General features: G+C 37.2%; 3 protein-coding genes across 4 annotated transcripts in view; all 3 read left to right on the top strand.

Annotated features, from left to right (window-relative positions):
- Window positions 1–91: 91 nt before the first annotated feature.
- Window positions 92–4,190, top strand: LOC102586840 (uncharacterized). The gene is made up of 2 exons (XM_015311615.1): window positions 92–1,321; window positions 3,669–4,190. The coding sequence occupies exon 1, from the start codon at window positions 164–166 to the stop codon at window positions 1,289–1,291; it is 1,128 nt and encodes a 375-aa protein (XP_015167101.1). The 5' UTR covers window positions 92–163; the 3' UTR covers window positions 1,292–1,321; window positions 3,669–4,190.
- A 3,546-nt stretch (window positions 4,191–7,736) lies between these two features.
- The window catches only part of LOC102586511 (uncharacterized), a 20,137-nt gene continuing 7,652 nt past the window's right edge, over window positions 7,737–20,221 (top strand). Inside the window, exons 1-2 of one of the 2 annotated variants that reach the window (XM_006353978.2) lie at window positions 7,737–9,719; window positions 13,891–14,995. In XM_006353978.2, the coding sequence (XP_006354040.2) occupies window positions 7,855–9,204 (1,350 nt within the window). In that variant the 5' untranslated portion in view covers window positions 7,737–7,854 and the 3' untranslated portion in view covers window positions 9,205–9,719; window positions 13,891–14,995. Of the gene's footprint in view, window positions 9,720–13,890; window positions 15,016–20,221 lie in introns of both variants that reach the window. The other variant, XM_015311614.1, reaches the window with a different exon arrangement.
- LOC107061786 (uncharacterized) lies at window positions 13,695–14,579 on the top strand. Its single transcript, XM_015311596.1, has 2 exons — window positions 13,695–13,728; window positions 13,891–14,579. The coding sequence occupies exons 1-2, from the start codon at window positions 13,695–13,697 to the stop codon at window positions 14,577–14,579; spliced, it is 723 nt and encodes a 240-aa protein (XP_015167082.1).

Raw genomic sequence — 20,221 nt, 5'->3', positions numbered from 1 at the left:
TTAAGACAATCAATAATTTAAGAATGAAATTAATAATTTACTTAAATTGAGAAAATGTTAGGCACAAATAAAAATAGATGGTGAAATCAAATAGACAGTGTACTGCAGTACTTATTTGAAGTTTGCTTGGCCCGTTCAATTTCTCCAGTCTCCATTGTTAACTATGCTAACTCGAATCACTCGTTGTGGGATTCATGCAAATGGAGTCAAGAATCCACTCCTTTTCTCCATCGACAACTTCAGATTTGTCCTTCACTGCTCCAACAGTGCTGCACCAACTCAGTACTTGGTGGACCTTCTTGTTGATTCTCTTGGGTTTTCAAAAGAAGAAGCAGTTACAACAAGCAGCAAGGTAATCCGCTTGAAACCCTCAAAAAACCCAGAATTTGTAGTCGATTTCTTTCAAAAAAATGATTTTGATAATAACCAAATCAAGAACATTATCTCCAAATCCCCTAAAGTACTGTTCTCTAATGTAGACAAAACCCTTAAACCAAAACTCGAGATTTTACAAGAAATTGGGCTTTCTGGGACTGACTTATATAAGTTTATAATTGAGAATGATTTGTTTTTCAGCAAAGGTTTGGATACTTTTATTAGACCTTCCCTTGATTATCTTAGAAATTTATTGGGTAGTGATGAAAATGTTGTTAAGATTATAAAAAAGAGTTCCTGGTTACTTAGATGTCATGTTACCAAGACAATAGCACCTAATGTGTTGTTGTTACATGATATTGGGCTTTCAGATGAGAAAATTAGGAAGTTTATATTGCAGAACCCAAAGCGTATAACGCGGAATCTTGGATGTCTTAAGGATGTTATTCATAGAGTGGAGAAAGACCTTGGAATCCCTCGTGAATCACGTACATTCTTCAATGGAATTGCTGCCATTGTTACACTCCGCCAGTCAACTTTGGCAAAGAAAATTGATGTTTATAAAAGTTTTGGTTGGTCTGATGAACATATAAGAACCATGACCAGAAATTATCCTTCTTGTTTGAGTTCCGCGGAGGTAAAAATCTGTAAACAGTTAACTTTTCTCATGAATGAAGTTGGCTGCACGTCAGAGTATTTAGCATCTCATTCTCGTCTGTTAACGCATAGTTTAGAGAAGAGAGTGATTCCAAGATATAGGATCCTGAAAATTTTAAATGAAAAACATCTCAAAAAAGGTGTGGGGTTATTCACTGCTGTTAGCATGACGCCATCTAAGTTTATGGAAGCAATTTTGCTGCCTCACAAGGATAAAATACCCATTGCATATGAAGCATACATGAAAAGTGTCGGATGAAATAGATATTATCAGTTTCCACTTGTTGAGGTAAACAATTTCTTTACGGCTGTTATCTAGTATTCTTATTCCATTTTTGTTATTGCTGTAATTTTATTTTCTTGGTTCCATTTTAAAATTAGGGACTATGTCACTGTTTGGTTTGCTGCTGTATTGCCATTATCTGATAGTGCAATTCGAAACGAAAAAGTATTCTTTGTTGAAGCCATTGGTAAGTAAGGTAGGCTACCACTCTACCCATATTGACAAAAAGCCTGCACTGCTTTACTCAAAAGGATCTTGACTTTCTCTTCCTTTTATAGAGCCTCCTGTTTTTTTGTTTTTTCATTTATAGTCGAGACTCGAGAAAAATCACCAAGGACCAATGACGCATAGGTTGAGACTCAGTAGATAACAGATATTTTTATGAGTTTGATGTGTTGCTTTTGAAAATGCCAGATAGTATGAATAAAGTCGGGAAATTTCACCCAGGAAGTGAAGATCCTTGTGTTGCTTTTGAAAAGGCATGATAGTATGAATGTCATTTTACTTTTTGTAGTTGAGATATCGTATTGTTGCTTTTCAAATTATGTGAAGCATAAAAAGGACAGCTTGGTGCACTAAGCTCCTACTATGCTTAGTTGCGCGGACTCTCCACTTTTGATGTCGCACTTGTCTCGGATTCTCCAAAAATACACTACTTTTGGCGAAATCGTCGCACCCATTGGCATTTTTGAAGAGTCCACGCAACATAGCTACTATGTGTGGGGTTGGGGGAAGGGCCAAACCATAGGGGTCTATTGTCCGCAACCTTATCTGACATTTCTTCAAGAGGTTGTTTCACATCCCTAACCCATAACCTTCAAACAAGATTTTTCTTTTTATCTTTTTTTTTTTTAGTTTTAATTTTGGTTGGGATTGCTGATTGTTGATTCTGTATAGATAATTGTGGCATGTTGTAGTTAAAAGCTAAGCTTGTTTTACACCATTCTTTCTGGCATGGTCAGATAAAACTAGAGATGCTAAGGAATCCCATAAGATTCATTTGTGATGAAAGATGCTACAACAACAACAACAAATTCAGTGTAATCCTACAATTGGGGTCTAGAGAGGGTAGCATATACGCAAACCTTAGCCCTATCCTTTGTGAGGTAGAGAGGTTGTATCCGCTAGACTCAAAAGAGAAGTTCCTGAAGCAGGGTATCAAGAAAATATGACAATAAAATAGCGAGATAACAAAGCAAATGAAATAACAAATAGTAATATACATTGAAGAACAAGATACTATGCTACTACTAAATAGCCCCCTAGCATTCCCACATAAAGTGCGATAACACTCGGGTACTTACTAGCCTTCTGCTCTAATCCTCGACCTCCAGACCTTCCTATCTAGAGTCATGTACTCAGTAAGCTAAAGTTGTGTCATGTTCTATCTAATCACCTCCGCTGGTTCTTTTTCGGCCTATCTCTACCTATCCTAACTCCTATTATATCCAATCTCTCACACCTCCTTACTGGCACATCCGTGCCCCTCCTCTTCGCATGCCCGTACGATCTCAGTTTCACTTCCTCATTTTGTCCACCACAAAGGCCATTCCGACTTTGACCCATATAAAATCGTTTCTAATCATATCTCTCTTAGTATGTTCACACATCCATTTGAGCATTCTCATATCCGCTACCTTCATCTACTGAACGTTTGTGTTCTTGACTGACAAATACTCTTCTCCATGCAAAAATGTTGGTCTAACCACCACTTTGTAGAACTTATCTTTAAGCCTTGACGGCATTTTCTTATCATCCGCTCCAATATGTGCGACATCTCGTCAATCTCTCCGTCTCCTTGGATTGTTGACCCAAGCTACTTGAAATTTCCTCTCTTGGGTATGACTTGTGCATTGATCTTCACTTCCACCTCCGCCTTATGCACTATGTCACTAAACTTGCACTCCAAGTAATTTGTTTTAGTCCTGCTAAACATGAAGCCTTTAGATTCTAGGACTTGTCTCCAAACATCCAGCGTATCGTTAACTTTCACAACGCATCTGATGAAACATGCTACATGAAAGAAGTATTGTGAGAAAAGGATGTCAGTTGTGCTATGCATAGTTGTGATATAAAAATCAGTGCGTAAAATAATGCAGGTTCTTCTATTACGTGATAAATGCAAATGACTTCGGGATGCAGAATTCCCTATGCTTCTTTTTGTTTTCTACTAAGTAGCATTCAGTTTGAAAATAAAACATGTGTTTCTTGCTTATGTTATCCTATTTCATTATCTCAGGACAAAGTATTAACTATTAACACTCTTCTGATCCTAAAATGTGTTTCCCGTTTCTTATCCATTTAGTTTAGGAGGCATCAACTAAGTTCATTAAGTCATGTTAATCTCTTATAGGGATCCAGCTAGGACATTCACACCAAGGATCATATTGAAAGCCATGGGAGGTTCCAAGTGAAGACCAAGATCCTTTTTGGAGATGAAGGTCCCGAGATGGACCGAATTTGGAACTCGCTGGACCAAATTTAATACTGATTGTGACTGCTCAAGTATGTTGATCGCCCAGACATGCAGTTTGGCCAGATATTTTATGTTCCTCAATTGAAGGCACAACTCATGTATCCTCATGCGCTTGCTTATGGTTTTGGCATAGGAACGATTTGAGCTTATAGCTTCGGAATAAATGCAACCTTGTTGTTCTTGTTCAACACCTATGGTTGCGGCTGAAGTAGAGCCAAACTCCTTGTGTTAATCATTCTAACCTGTTGTAGTTTGAGTAATCTAGTAGGTTTCTTCTTATTTCACTTTGAATGGATTCCTTGAAAATATACTTTTCGCATTATTATCTCCTTTTGTATGGAGAAAATAAATTGTTTACCATATTGGAGACCTTGTATAAGTTTCTTGTTTATCCAGCCCTATTCACTCCCCCACAAGCTGCTGCTCTCAACAAATCAGTTTTACTATCACTTGGACTGCAGGTAGATCAATTCTGTAACAAGAAAATAGCATCCAGAAAGATAAAATTGGCCAATGCTACACACTGGTATTTTACTCATCGAGATGCATGCAAGTTGGCTCGTAAATTAAAATTTAATTATGCCACATAAATTGAACATACAAAAATAACATACCTAGTGAAATCCCACTTAGTGGGGTTTGGGGAGGGCCAGAGTGTACGCAAATTTTATCACTACCTCCGTACCTCGAACAGGTATAAAGGTTGTTCCAAAAAACCATCAGCTCAAGTGCATCGAACCCCAGTAAAAAAAAAAAAGAATGAAGAAATCATAACTGTTAATAAGAAAAGGTACCATCTAAAAGAGAGAAGCAAACAATAACAACAAAATAGTGTCGTAATTAAAAACACAATACACCACATACAACAAGAACTACAAAGGTACGAATAATGCTATGACATGCACTAATAAGCCTAAAACTACGTCCGGTGTAGTAGTAATTAGTTTTTGTTTTATTGGAAAATGCAATACATTATTTGTGACCAAACGTCTTCTTTGTTAACGTCAAATCTCATTTACCAAATATGGGAGTTAGAATGTCGAAAGATCATTTTAACTTGGAGTAATTTGGTCATTAAAGTTACTCAATTTTGCTTTTTATCTATTTTTTTGTCAACAATTGTTTCAAATATCTAAGGGCATCTCCAATCCTACACTCTATTTTACTCTCCAAATATAAAGTTCTCTATTTTTTCAGACAACCAGCTCCAACTCAATTCTCTAAAAAAAAATCTTTTTCTCTCTCCTCAATAGTATATTATTATTTGCATTTCTATTTCATTTTTTTATTTCATAATATAAACACGTTCTTTCTTTTTTAAAAATAATCACCCTATATAATTTTCATGTTATATAAAAAATTTATTTTTAAAAATTCTTTATTTAGTATAAAATTATATTTATTCTAAATTTTAAAGAACAACTACGAAAAATTGAAAAAAGAAATCAACAAGCACAACCGCAATCACAAACACAACAATTCTCTAGATCATACACTATCTTTCTTCTGAATATTGTTAAATCTGAAAACGACCTACCGGATTACTAAATTATTGTTGTGATTTTAAAAATAATTATATTATGTGTTGTATTGTTATCTTGTATTTAAATTATTATGTCATGTATTGTATTTTTAAATTAAATTTTTTATTTTATCATTTAAATTTTGTGGTGAAAATCAATAATATTATCAAATTATCTCTTAAAGTGACGAAAATTGAAAAAAAATATATTTAAATTATTGTTAATTCGGGATGAAAGTAGTATATACTAAATAATATATTTTTTAAAATGTTATATTATATTTTAAAAAAATACGAATATTAGAAATTTAATTAATAGCCTTATATGAAAAAATAATATGTTAGTTACAAAATAGTAGAAAATAATATTAAAAATAAATGAAAAAAAGTGAAAATAGAGAGGTGAATAGTAATTCTCCAAAATTTGGAGAACTATTATTCACCTCTCTATAAATAGAGAATAGAGAGCTTTTTAGAGAGAGGTTGGAGTCTCAATTCTCTATTTTACCAAATATAGTGAATGAAGAGTAAAATAGAAGTGAGTTGGAGATGGTCTTACTACCCAAAAAGTAGGGAGACAGGGTAAAAGTTAGACTTGAGCTTAGAAAATCAAGAAGTAACACGTGACATGAAGAATAAGTTAAAAGTAACTCAGTTGGGATAACATCAAATGATATTTTCATAACGTAAGTATTAAGGGTAAACTTGACCTTGAAAAATCCAAAGTCAAGACAGTCATGATTAGTGTCATATCGACGAATTCCGTCTAACCCCGAAAAAACAAGATCAAACACCAGACTATGACCAAATATGACAAGCTTGAGATAAGTTGGTGGTCTAACTGTTACGGAGAAATTCGAGATCTCCACCAATCATTACATAACTGAAGTAAATGTGAGTTAGTGGACTTATGAGGACGAGAACAACAAAAATTACTCCCCAAAGTTAAGCTATAAAATAGTATTCTATCTACTCATTGTAAACCATCTGATCGTATTCTAATTCGAGACGCATTCACTCATTAGCAATACATTGTTGTCTTCAACTCATAAGCTCTATTATTTGTTGATTTGTTAATTACCAATACCGTCAAATTTGCTCGGTGACACTACAACTTCTAGCACTGGAATTCAGGCTCATTCTATTTACGTAACTTATTATTTCATGTCAATTTCATATTTGTAATTTTTTTCCGTTGTTCATAAGTATTGATTATTATGCAATTTATAATATACAAACCACATATTTAGGTAATTCAATCCATATATTTTTTAAATCGCATTTATAAATTCAGTTTTATCGTTATAAAGGTAAACACTAGTAAACTTTAGAATCTAATGATTGATTTATTGTTGTTTATATGTATTTTTACATTTGAGATTTCATGTTTTCAATATCTTTGGCATTGTACTTTTCTTCAATGTGATGTATTTTTCATGTGCCATTTCAAAAAAATGAAAACCAGAGTGAAAAGGGAAAAAAAAGAAAAAGGAATTGCAATCAAACCAAATTTGAACCCCATCACATTATTACTTGTAACTTTTATAAGTGAAAGCCCGGCCCAAAATTTCTCCTCAATTGTCTTTGAAAACTTTAAGGTCAAATTACAGAAATCACATACTTTTAAGGTAAAATTACAATTTATTTCTTAAATGTTTATAATTACAGAAATCCCTCAAACGGATACAATAATATAAGCGCTGATACATTAATCTGATGTGCGAGATACAATAATATAAGCGTTGATACATGCGCGAGATATAATAATATAAGCGCTGATATATTAATCTGATGCACGAGATACAATAATATAAGCGTTGATACATTAATCTGATGCGCGATATACAGTAATATAAGCGCCGATACACTAATCTGATGCGCGAAAGTAAAGGATTTTGGAGATTTATAAAATTTACAGGGAATAATGATAATAAGTAAACTAAAAAGTGGAATTTTTCTAATTTTTTCAAACTTTAATGGTAGCATGTGGAGAGAGAAGGCAAATGCAATAACAATCATTTAAATTTCCCTATTTAAAGAGGAGAAAATGTTGACCATAGTAGTTTTCAGTTTCAAACTTACTGATAAAACTTCTATTATTTTCACAAAAAGCATAAACAACACAAAATAAAATAATTTTATTCATGAAATAATTTGAACTGATACCAGTTTGAAGACGACAAAATAATATATATTCATGAAATATATTATCAAAGTATATAATAATTTGTTTAACTATAAAGACGTATATTTTTTTTGTGATTTTAAATTGCAATAAAAATTTATTTTCCACTTGGTGTCAACTATCAATAAAATTTTCTACGTACCCCGACCTCGAACCCAAAACATCTAGTTAAAAATAAACCTTTATCATTATCCTGTGATCGAAAAAAAAAACCTTATGATTATTGACAGGGCTACCATTTCCCCGACTCCCTAATTAAAAGCAGCACAACAGCAAAACCCTTTTGTGCGAACTTTGGCAACTCAAACCAGTAATTTCTTGAAATCATAGAGAGATTTCTCCTTCTGTATCCATTGATGATGAAGCATTTGCAGAAGCTGACAGCTCCATTCATTCTCAAATGGGGTTATGTTTTTAACAATTCTAAACCCATTTTTGGGTCCTTCCAAAAGGTTAGGTTTTATGCATCTGCTAAAAAACCTAAATTGAAACAAGAAGAAGAAGAAGAATGTCATATACCTCGTGCAGTGAAGAAAGAAGCACAAGCTGTTTTGCTAGACTACTTGCATTCCACTAGAAGTTTGCAGTTTATGGATGCTGAACATATGAGTAAAAACTCACCTTTTTTTCTTTCCAACTTATTACAAAGAATTGATAATGAAAATGATATTAGACGTTCTTTAACTCGATTCTTGCGATATCATCCAATCAATGAATTTGAACCATTCTTTGAGAGCATTGGTCTGAAACCTTGTCAGTACTTGCCATTTCTTCCTAGAGATCTCATGTTTTTGAATGATGATCATAGGTTGCTTGATAACTATCACATCTTGTGTAATTATGGTATTTCAAGAAATAAGATAGGAAGGATTTTTGCTGAAGCTCCAGAAATTTTTAGATATGATTCTGGAGTTTTGGACTTGAAGCTTGCTTCTTTTCACGGGGTTGGGATAGATCAGTCTATTGTTGTTAAGCTTGTTAGTGCAAGTCCTTATCTTTTGATTGGGAATGTACACAAGGAATTTTTTCAAGTTGTTGAGGAATTAAAGAAAACAGGAGTTGAATATAGTTGGATTGAGGAGCAATTGAATGGAGATTCTATTGATTGGAGCCACTTATTCGAGCTCATATGCTTCTTGAACGGGTTGGGCTTGACTGATCAACAATTAGGAAAATTAATTTGTCAAGTTCCTGGTCTTCTGTTTGATTGTTCCGGTCGTACTACATTTTCGCTAATTGGATTCTGGTTGAAATTTGGTATTCAGATACCCAAATTACTTGATGTATTTCTACACTTGCCACAAATTCCAATAACCACATTTGTTTTCAATATGAGGCAATGCTACCTGTTCTTGATTGAAATTGAGATGCCTGTCTTAGAGATTGGAACTATTATTCATTCATACCCTACATTGCTAGGCTCGTGTGTTTTGAAGAAAGCTACAAGCTTGTTAACTACCCTGAATACAGGGAAGAAGCGGCTTTGTAGTGTGATCAAGGAGAATCCAGAATTTTTGAGGAATTTGGTTCGTGGAGCCAAAGTTGAACGGTTACCAATAGCTGAGGAGGAGCTAAGATCCAAAATGATGAAAACTAAGTTCCTTTTGGATTTGGGTTTTGCTGAGAACTCGAGTGGAATGGAGAAAGCTCTCAAATTATTTCGAGGGAAAGGGGTGGAGCTCCAAGAGAGGTTTGATTGTTGGTAAATGCTGGTTTGGATCGAAAGCATGTTGCTTCAGTGCTGAAAATATATCCGACAAATACTCAATCAAAGGAAAGAGGTACTTGAGGCAAAGATTGATTTTCTATTGAATAATTTGGGTCTTCCACTGTCTACTTTAGTTTCGTTTCCATCCTACCTAAACTACACAATTCCAAGAACCACAATTAGGCTTTCAATGTATAATTGGCTCAAAGATCAAGGAAAAGTGGACCCAACATTGTCTTTGAGCACTATCATAGCTTCCTCAGAGAAATTATTCATGAAGACTTATGTAAATCCTCATCCTAAAGGCCTTGAAGTCTGGCAAGATCTGAAAAGAGAGATATATCCTGATTAGGTGAGATATCCTGGGTCGTTCCATCTGGTAGCGTTGACAAAAGGAAGTCTAAAGCTTGAAGTCTCTTTAAAGCACAATCTCCTGCTTAAGTTAAGATGAGTACCAGTTCTAAATGTGTTAACTTTGAGTGAAACGAAAAGGAGCAGGCTGCAAGCATCCAGGTAATGGCCTTTCTAGTTGTGTCATACTTGGATGTCTCTGTTACTAACCCATTCAATGATTAAGGATTATAATGTCCATGTTTGCTCTTGATGTCCACTATTCTTGATTCACCTGTCTTTTCCGGTGGCAATATGTCTAACTGTTTTACTTGCTATTGTTGTACTGTTAAAATTTAAAATTCTTTGTCTTTGTTAGGAATTGTCTTCTTTATGAACTGTTCTACTCCTTAGCATTCACCTCTCACTAGCTTATATTATTGGTAAAGTGAACAAAGGACCATCTTACTCGTATTAGGGGCAACTACAGATTGTAGGAAAATAATGTTTATCTTGTGCCAAGTAAAAGACTAAATTCTAGTATGTGAGCTGATTTGGTGCTTAGCATTCAGTACCATTCATGGTACATACCCCTTATTTGAGATGAATAGTGCATGTTCAATGTCCTCTATTTTGCATCTTTGGAGTTTAACTTTTCAGAAACCATTAAATAATCATAATATGTTAAATAATGTAATTTACCACTTTTGTGAATGTAAATTTGTAGGTCTTTCTTTCTTTCTGTTATTTAAGTCAACCCCGCAATTGATGAACCTTTACTTATGAAGTAGAATTGACCAGAATCAGAGAGAATCATTATCATTTTGAATACAATCTAACACTAAACTGGAAAAACATGTCTGCCAAAAATATACAATTCATTAAATATTTAAGTAGATAGTATATAGCGAAAGATCAGAACAAACAGCAAAATAGTCAAAGTGAAAAAGAAAAGTTAAGGAAACCATAAAAGAAATTTACATAGTATTTATCAAAAACAAAAAGGAGATTTTGTGGATAACATACTAGAATTCAGATCAAGGTGACTGGAGTGTGTTGTGGACATGAATGTTCCTCTTCTTCTCCCTGTTCTCCCTCTCTTGTTTTGCCTCTTATTCTTCATTGAGTTACTATGGTGAAGCTATGCCACCAATATGCTCTTTACTCTCACTCTTTTCTTCTTTGTTTAATTCTTTTTTTCATTTCATTCTCTTTCCACTATTTTACATTTTATTTTATAATTTTTGGGGGGAATAATAATACTTTAATCTTTAACTTTAACTAATACTAATAATTTATTTAATTTTTGTCAAGGTGGAATGTTTTTTCCATGTGAAGTGTGATGCGACAATTTTCTTAAATAAATTCATTTATATGTAAATTTTGCTGCTATTCTCAGTACAGTAACCCTGAAATCAAGATTTGACATGTGAAGGGTGTAATCTTTAGATTCTAATGTGATGCCTAAATTAGATTTTCTTTGACAAGTATTTAGTGGTGATAGAAAATGTGGTTAAAGCTAGAGTGAAATGAATGTGCCCCTGTGCTTTGGCAGTGGTCAAAGTCTGGTATTTTAGTTGAGTTGGGTAGAGGGATGGGCCTATTTTCCACGGAGTTTGGAACTATGTGTCTATGTTTTTTTTGACAAAGGTAGCAGTTTTGTGTATAAATCTTTTTTTTTTTGATGAAGCAAGAAGAATGTCATTAACAAAGCATAGTTTTGTGTATAAATCTTCAGTTAGTGCTGGGATCCCAAATTTACATCATGAAGCTACATACAGTTGAGTATACTCAACAAATCTAAACTAGATCCTACTTCATCTTACAAAGAACCTAGAATATCTGTAATAGCTATAGGATCATCTACATACTCAGAACTGCACCAATAGCAAGAAGTGATAATGCAGTTCATTTTAATCTATGTGAAGGACTACTAATGCTCTCATAACATCTCAAATTTCTCTCCTTCCATATGGTCCACCAAATCACTGGGACAATTCTCCATCTGTTTTTGTCTGTACTACCACTACCTTCATTATTCCAGCTTTCTATTGCATGGCTTGCCCTTTCAGGCATGGTCCAACTTATGCCCCTGAAGCTAGTAAACAAGTTCCAAAATTCTCTAACCACCCTGCAGTGAAGAAATTTGAAATGTTATTAGGAACTATGTGTCTATTGACGTTAGGGAATTCTCAGTTTTTAAGGAAAAGAAGTCTTGAAATGTTTTCATCCTATGATACCAAGAGAATCAAACTCACTATAAATTTGAGTCAAAAGAGTGCTGAAAATATTGAGTGTAAAGGAGGTGAACACGAAAAGAAGTCATATGGTTGACAGAATCAGATTTATACAGGATGTACTCTGCCTTTCTGTACTATATGTATGTATAATTCAAGAAAAGAGTGATTAAATGTTTTGTTTGTGACTTCCTTCACATAGTGTGGTTCACCTCATTGTTGCTTCTCTGTAGAATTCGCCTTTTCATTCATTATGATGTTAGAACATAACCTTCCTGGTTCACCGCTTGGTCATTATCAAATTAACATGTGAGCAACTGTTCTAAAGCTGGAGTCTTTGTTGTGGAACCTAGGACCCTTTATTGCTTCGTCTAAACTGTTGTAATATTTTGGAATATTCAGCTTCATTTGGCTAATTCTACATTTAGACGTTTAAGTGGTGTATAATTTGTTTAAATGCTATCACAACTTGGCCTTTGCTATTACATTGTTTTTAGAAAAATGGTATGGTAATTTTATAAATATCAGGGTGCCAAGGAGGTACGTAAAGAGTACAGAAAGTGGGACTTGTGTAAATCTTCATAATAAAGGAGTCTAACAAGTCCATAAACTCTGTCCAGTTAGTCGAAAATCATTTTGTACCAACAAAATAAATTCTGATGCATATATATTTGACAAAAAATATAAGCTTTTTTCCCCTAGAATATATCTTCTATTCCTTTCAAGCCACTTTCCAAATGATGCATAGAATGAATTTCATACTTTATCTTCAGCTTCTTGTTGACAATTTGTGTCTGCCAGACTTAAAGTAAACCATTCAAAGCAAACTATGTTGGGTTAGGTATACTACTTTCCTCTGGATTAGAAAAAGTCCTCTAATTAAATATATTAGTAGAAACCTTACCAAAAATAAATTGATGAGTAACACTGTTGAAAGCATGAGAATTTTAAACTTTATTTTTTCCATAACCGAGAAACTCACAGGGGCAAGTTGTGCACCATTTGAACTCCATGGATAGTGAGCCTGCCAGTGCCTTCTATTGTCCCCTTTTTTGTTTTCTCTTTTGTTTTGTGTCTTCTATTGCTTTTGTTATTACCAAGAACTATTTTAACATTTACTGTTCATGTCTTAGAATATATAGTTCCAATATTACTTTTTTATAAAAGAAGAATAGCACTAGAAATTCTTAGACAGACTACAAATGTAAAAGAAAAATATATAAGAGAATAGAAAGTCAAATTATCCGAAATTCACTTTGAGTTCTCTGTTGTGGAATAATATTTAATACACTCATTGTAATTTCACAACTTTAAATGATTTGTTTTTAGTAATATTTGCCTGTTATTTAAATACTCCTTGTAACACGTTGACTTAAATGCTTCTTATTTCAGTAAACAGAAAAGTTTAAAAGTAAAAGAAAGGGAGTTTAAATTTTTGCAAGTAATACGATACTTTGTTGTTCAACACTGTAATTCATGTGGGGGTTCTTGTAATTCTTTAAAGGGAGGTCCCTAGAATATTTTCGCTCTAGAGAGGAGTTCAGTGTAATTGACTCTCAAAAGCTTGCACAAGTTAATTTCTGTGAGTAAGCCATCAATGTTCTTGAACTGCCATGTATGCCTTATGCTTCATCACTTTGTAATGCAATTTTTACATTTTTAACAATGTGTATTGCACGTCTACATTTTAAATGTTTCATCAATTTTGTGTTCAGAATTTTTTTCCAATGGTTTGCGAGCTATTGCATAAGAGCGGGGGTTTTACCTGCGCGCACCCAAAGGGTAGCGGCTGCGGGTTTCCCTTGTCATAAAAAAAAAAACAAAAAAACTATATATATTATTATTTTTTGATTGGTATAAATTCTGTATCATTTATTGCTCATGAAACCTTTCTTGTTGTGAAGTTTGATCTCACATAAATATGGTTCAAGGAGATACATGCTGGTTCTCTCCAAGTAAAAAGTGATGTTCGAATACATTATCCCTTGTTTCATGGTCTAAAACAGCTTGTTTATATTATATTATTGTCATTGTCATTTATCAATGTTTGTGCAATGTTGTCTAATGAAACTGTGCTTCTTAAATGTTTTAAGTTTTGGTACATTGGCATTTGGCAGTTTTTTTCATTAGTGGATCATGGTCTCAGTTTTGCTATTCAACAAGTGCGACTGTTCACTCTCAGAACCCTCTCTTGTCGTACTACTTCATCAAATCACGGGGATTCTCCAGATATGAAGCAAATGCTGCAGCTGCCAAGTTGAACAGCGTGAAAGCACCTAAGAATCCTGATTTGGTAATCAAATTCTTCCAAGAGATGGGTTTAGAACGGACAGAGATCAAGAAATTAGTTTCTATTACACCGAGACTGTTTTTTTCTGATATAAACAGAACCCTTAAACCCAAGTTTCAGTGTCTGCGAGAAATGAGGGTATCTGGATCTGACCTAGTTGATCTCTTCCTAGCAGACGGAAAAGCTTTGTATAATGCAGTAGGTTCTCATTTGAGGTCTAATTTGGATTTTCTAAGGAAACTAGTTAGTAATGAGGAAAGTTTGGTTAAACTTATAAAGAGGTCACCTTATTTACTTGCTGTGAATGGTCCAAAAAGATTTGAACCCAAAATATTGTTGTTGCAAAATTTTGGTTTTTCAAATGCCCAAATCGAGAAACTTATACTTCAGAAACCACGTATACTTCTGCAAAAATTCGAGTGGCTAGAGGAGATATTGCACAAAGCTGAAAAGGATTTACAGATTTCTCCCACATCTGGAATGTTCATGTTCGGAGGCTTGCAGTTATCGCACTAGGTAAGTCAACAGTGGAAAACAAAATGGGAGTTTTCAGGAGTTGTGGATGGTGTGATCAGGATATATTGACTGTGTTCAGAAAGCAACCTCTTTGTTTGGCTATGTCAGAAGCTAGAATTCTGCGAGCTTTGGACGTTTTCACTAGGGTACTCGGATGCAAACCAGAATACTTGATTAGTAATCCTGCGCTTCTAATGCTTAGCCTGGACAAGAGAGTGATTCCTAGAAATCAAGTACTGAAAGTTTTAGAGGAGAAGAAGCTGAATCAGAAAGTATCTTTTTCTCGAACTATGTATATATCTGAACCTATGTTTCGTTCAGAATTCGTGCTTCCTTACAAGGATGAGATACCTAATCTATATGAGTCATATGTGACATGTGTGAGCCGTTAGAGTCATGATGATCAGTCAAATGAGGTGCGATTTTCATCTTTATGGTTCGTACTCATGATCTTTCAGTCAAATGAATTTTGTTTCTTCAGGTCTTTCCTGTTTTCTATTGAAGTCACAACTATTAGTTCCCCTGCAGTGTGGTAAATTTCATTTTCTCTGTCCATCCTGCTTTTATGTGTTTGATCCTTTTGAGTTTTGGGCTAAGCATGAATTGAACAATCTTGTTTTCGCTGTATATGACTCATTGAATCTTCTGGTTATTGTTTGCTCTCCGTTTTTTCTAAACTTTTCTTCTGGGCAGAGTGCTTGTTTATGGACTCTACCTAGACTGCAGATTCAACAACTAACTAGTTGCAGCATGTAAAGAGGTTTATTGTAGCAACTGAGTCTGCATTACTCTTAGTTGAAGATGGAGTTGCACAATTCTTTTGCCTTACAAGACTTAGTAACAGCTAGGTAATAGAGGGACACAGATTCTTTAAGTTCCTTTTTGGCTTCACACCTCGTGTGCGGTACCTACGTTGGTTCTGACTAAATCTGGATTTGCATCGGGAATGCTAGAATAATACAATGAGATGGCATTAGGATTTGTTTTGGATAAATTCTCATGTATAACCTAATGGTTGAGGTTTGACAGAGCACCACATCTAATATCTTTAATACTTGAAGCCCTCAAAAAACCCAAAATTAATCCGCTTGAAACCCTCAAAAAACCCAGAATTTGTAGTCGATTTCTTTCAAAAAAATGATTTTGATAATACCCAAATCAAGAACATTGTCTCCAAATCCCCCAAAGATCCAGGGCTATATGGCTGAAAGAGGGGGATAAAAATACAAAATTCTTCCACAGAACAGCAAACTGCCACAAGAGATACAACAGCATTGATAGTCTTTTGATCAAAACTGCCACAAGAGATACAACAGCATTGATAGTCTTTTGATCAAAACTGCCACAAGAGATACAACAGCATTGATAGTCTTTTGATCAAAACTGCCACAAGAGATACAACAGCATTGATAGTCTTTTGATCAAAACTGCCACAAGAGATACAACAGCATTGATAGTCTTTTGATCAAAACTGCCACAAGAGATACAACAGCATTGATAGTCTTTTGATCAAAACTGCCACAAGAGATACAACAGCATTGATAGTCTTTTGATCAAAACTGCCACAAGAGATACAACAGCATTGATAGTCTTTTGATCAAAACTGCCACAAGAGATACAACAGCATTGATAGTCTTTTGATCAAAACTGCCACAAGAGATACAACAGCATTGATAGTCTTTTGATCAAAACTGCCACAAGAGATACAACAGCATTGATAGTCTTTTGATCAAAACTGCCACAAGAGATACAACAGCATTGATAGTCTTTTGATCAAAACTGCCACAAGAGATACAACAGCATTGATAGTCTTTTGATCAAAACTGCCACAAGAGATACAACAGCATTGATAGTCTTTTGATCAATGGAGCTAATGTATCAGAACCAGCAATGATCAGGGAGGAGATCATAGATTTCTACCAAAACCTCTACAAAGAGAATGAACACTGGAGACCTCAGTTCAGCCCCACAGATCAAGCTACTTTGAATGAAGAAGATAATGTAATGTTGCAAAGTCAGTTTGGAGAACAAGAGATCAAAGAATGTGTGTTTGCTTGTGCAGGAGATAAGGCTCTTGGCCCAGATGGTTTCACTATGGCATTTTTCATACAGTGTTGGGAGGTGGTGAAGACGGATGTGATAGCAACCATTCAGAACTTCCATAGCCAAGTGTCACGGACTTAGAGTGTTGGCTAAAGATCCGTGCAGCCCTTGACGGTTTACTCACTAATCTTTCAAGCTTCTTGTAAACTCAAGGAAGCCTTTAGGACTTGGTTTGCTAAGAGAATGTTTAAGGAAAGTTTTGGAAAGAACAAAGAGAGAGCTTTTTGAAGAAGGCTTTGTATTAGGCTTTGGAAGATTGCTACAACTTGCTTGGTGCCTTTGCAAATGGTGGCACCTCTATTTATACTACTCTCCAAGGCTAAAGTGTAATTAATATTTACATGGGAAGTCCCTAAGTTATCTACACTTTGGCCCCTATCTAGAGAATTCTACACTTTTCTAAAGTTTTCTTGAAGTATCTAAGGTTATCTAGCCTATTCTAGAAACCTCTATGCCTTCTTTGCTGTAAAATTTGCCTATGTTGATGGCGGGACGTCACACGCTCCCCCACCTGATGATGCGACGACCGCGGCGCATTGTTGCAAAAATTCCCGGATTTGGTCTTTGAACTGCCACAAGTCTTCATATTTCTCCCATGTGGCCTCCTCCGGTGATTGTCCCTTCCAATGCACAAGGAACATGGCGCTGGCTTGTTGACCTCGTTTCCGCTTGGCTTGATAGTCTATTATTGCCTCAATCTCCCGGTCGTGCGAGGCAGTGACAGTAATGGGGGCCCTTCGGGGTTGGTTCCGGCTAGTGTCTTCCTTGTCCTCATAGTAGGGCTTGAGGACGCTTGCGTGAAACACCGGATGGATTTTGAAATGTGGAGGCAACTCCACCTTGTATGAGATCTTGCCCACCTTGGCAATGATTCGGAATGGACCCTCATATTTTCGCACTAAGTTTTGATGAACGCTCCTTAGTGCCTTGAATTGCCTCGGATTGAACTTCACCAAGACCATGTCGCCTTCTCTATAGTCTGTGGGACGCCTCTTACGGTCGGCAAACTTCTTCATCTTGCTTGCTGCCTTGTCCAAGTAGGACTTGGCAGTGTCAAGCTGTTCTTCCCATCCTTTGGCCAAATGGTAAGCTCCCAAACTCTTCCCTTCGAAAGCAGCCGGTAAAGAATGCGGAGTTTGGGGTTGTTGGCCTGTCGCTAACTCAAACGGAGTGCGCCCGGTGGACTCGCTCCTTTGTAAGTTATATGAAAACTGCGCCATATCTAGGAGTCTTGCCCAATCCTTTTGGTGCGCACTGACATAGTGCCTCAGGTAGCACTCCAATAGGGCGTTGACGCGTTCGGTCTGGCCGTCTGTCTGCGGGTGGAAACTCGTGGAGAAATGTAGTTTTGTGCCAAGTATCTCGAACAGCTCCCTCCAAAAGTTTCCAGTAAAGCGGGGGTCTCGGTCGCTAATGATGTGTCTTGGCAGCCCCCAATACTTCACTACGTTCCTGAAGAACAACCGAGCGGCCTCCTTCGCGGTGCATCCGGCTGTGGCGGGTATGAAGGTAGCATACTTTGAAAACCTGTCCACCACGACCATGATAGTCCCATACCCGTCGGACTTAGGTAGGGAAGTGATGAAGTCCATGGTCACGCTTTCCCATGGGCGTTCTGCTACGGGTAGTGGCTCCAGTAGTCCTCCCGGGTGCCTTTGCTCCACCTTGTCTTGTTGGCACACAAGACAAGTCTGCACGTAGCACTCTATGTCGTCCCGCATACGTGGCCAGAAATAGATAGCCTCGATCAGACGTGAGTAAAAGGCCATCTTCCACCCAAAAACGCCTTGTCTTGCCTTGGGCAACTAACTCCATCAGCTTCTTGGCCTCGGGATCATGTTGCATGTCATACCTGATTGCATCTTGAATATCACAATGGACCGTTGTGATGGCAGCAAGTTCGGCCTTCCTACTTAGCGCGTCGGCCACGACATTGCCTTTTCCTGGCTTGTACTCCAAGGTGTAGTCAAACTCGGCTAGAAAGTCCTGCCACCTGGCTTGTTTCGGGGTGATCTTTTTCTGTGACTGAAAATAGCTGGTGGCCACGTTGTCTGTCTTGACTATGAACTTGGAGCCTAGTAGGTAGTGTCTCCACGTGCGCAGGCAATGCACAATGGCTGTCATCTCTTTCTCCTGGACTGTGTATTCTTGCACTGTATAGCGCCGTTCGGTCTCGTTCAATTTGCGGCTCTCAAATGCTATTGGGTGCCGATCCTGCATCAGGACTCCCCCAATAGCAAAGTCCGAAGCATCCGTGTGTACCTCGAAGGTCTTTGAAAAGTCGGGCAGCGTCAAGACCGGTTCTTCTGTCACTGCGTTCTTGAGACCTTCGAAGGCTTGCTGGCACTCCGTGCTCCAAACCCACGGCTTATTTTTCTTCAACAATTCGGTTAGTGGAGCGGCTTTTGCGGAGTAACCTTTTATGAACCTGCGGTAGTAGTTGGCAAGTCCAAGGAACGAACGTAGCTCGGTCACTTTAGTCGGCACCTCCCATTCTTGGATTGCCCGTATCTTGGCCTCGTCCATCCGTAGTTTGCCCTGGCTGATGATATGGCCCAGGAAATGCACTTCATTTTGGGCAAACTCGCACTTTTCCCGCTTGATGTATAGCTGGTTCTCCCGTAAGACTTGGAAGACCTTCCTTAGATGCTCCACGTGCTCCTCCAAGGTGTTACTGTAGATGACAATGTCGTCCAAGTAGACCACTACGAACTGATCCAAGTAGGGATGGAAGATCTTGTTCATCAACGTGCAGAAAGTGGCGGGTGCGTTGGTTAAGCCAAAAGGCATCACCAACCACTCGAACGCTCCGTATCTGGTCACGCACGCCGTCTTTGGTTCATCCCCTTCCGCGATGCGCACTTGGTAGTAGCCTTTTCTGAGATCCACCTTGGTGAAATACTTGGCCTGCCCAAGTCTATCGAACAAATCTGCAATAAGCGGGATAGGGTATTTATTTTTAATAGTTACCTTGTTGAGCGCCCGATAGTCGATGCATAAACGTAAGGATCCATCCTTCTTCTTCTGGAACAGTACCGGTGTGCCATAAGGTGCCTTGGATGGACGGATGTGACCGGCCTCGAGGAGCTCCCTCAGCTGCTTCCGTAGCTCCTCTAACTCAGGTGGAGCCATGCGGTAAGGTGCATGTGCGGGCGGTTTGGCTCCCACCTCCAGCTCTATCTTGTGGTCTACCTCACGCCTTGGAGGTAGAGTCTTCGGCAGCTCGTCTGGCATCACGTCCTTGTTCTCTTCAAGGACCTTCTCTATAATCGGTGGCAAGGTCCCCTTAGCACCATTGTCTTCTCCCAAACTTGCAATGGTAGCTAGGAACGTCGGGTCTCCTTTCTTCAGGCCCTTCACAATCTGCATGGCCGATAAGAGGGCATGTCCTTCCTTTTTCGGTACCTTGACTAGAGGTACCATGCACGACCCTTCCCGCTCCATGACAAGGAGTCGTTGGAGGTAGGGGTCGATCATCGTGTGGCAGCGCTGGAAGAATTCCTGCCCAAGAATAATGTCAAAGATATCCAAAGGAGCGA

The sequence above is a fragment of the Solanum tuberosum genome, unplaced genomic scaffold, assembly GCF_000226075.1.
Source record: "Solanum tuberosum cultivar DM 1-3 516 R44 unplaced genomic scaffold, SolTub_3.0 scf00164, whole genome shotgun sequence".
Classification (NCBI taxonomy): Eukaryota; Viridiplantae; Streptophyta; class Magnoliopsida; order Solanales; family Solanaceae; genus Solanum; species Solanum tuberosum.
This window is presented reverse-complemented; position numbering and strand designations above follow the sequence as displayed.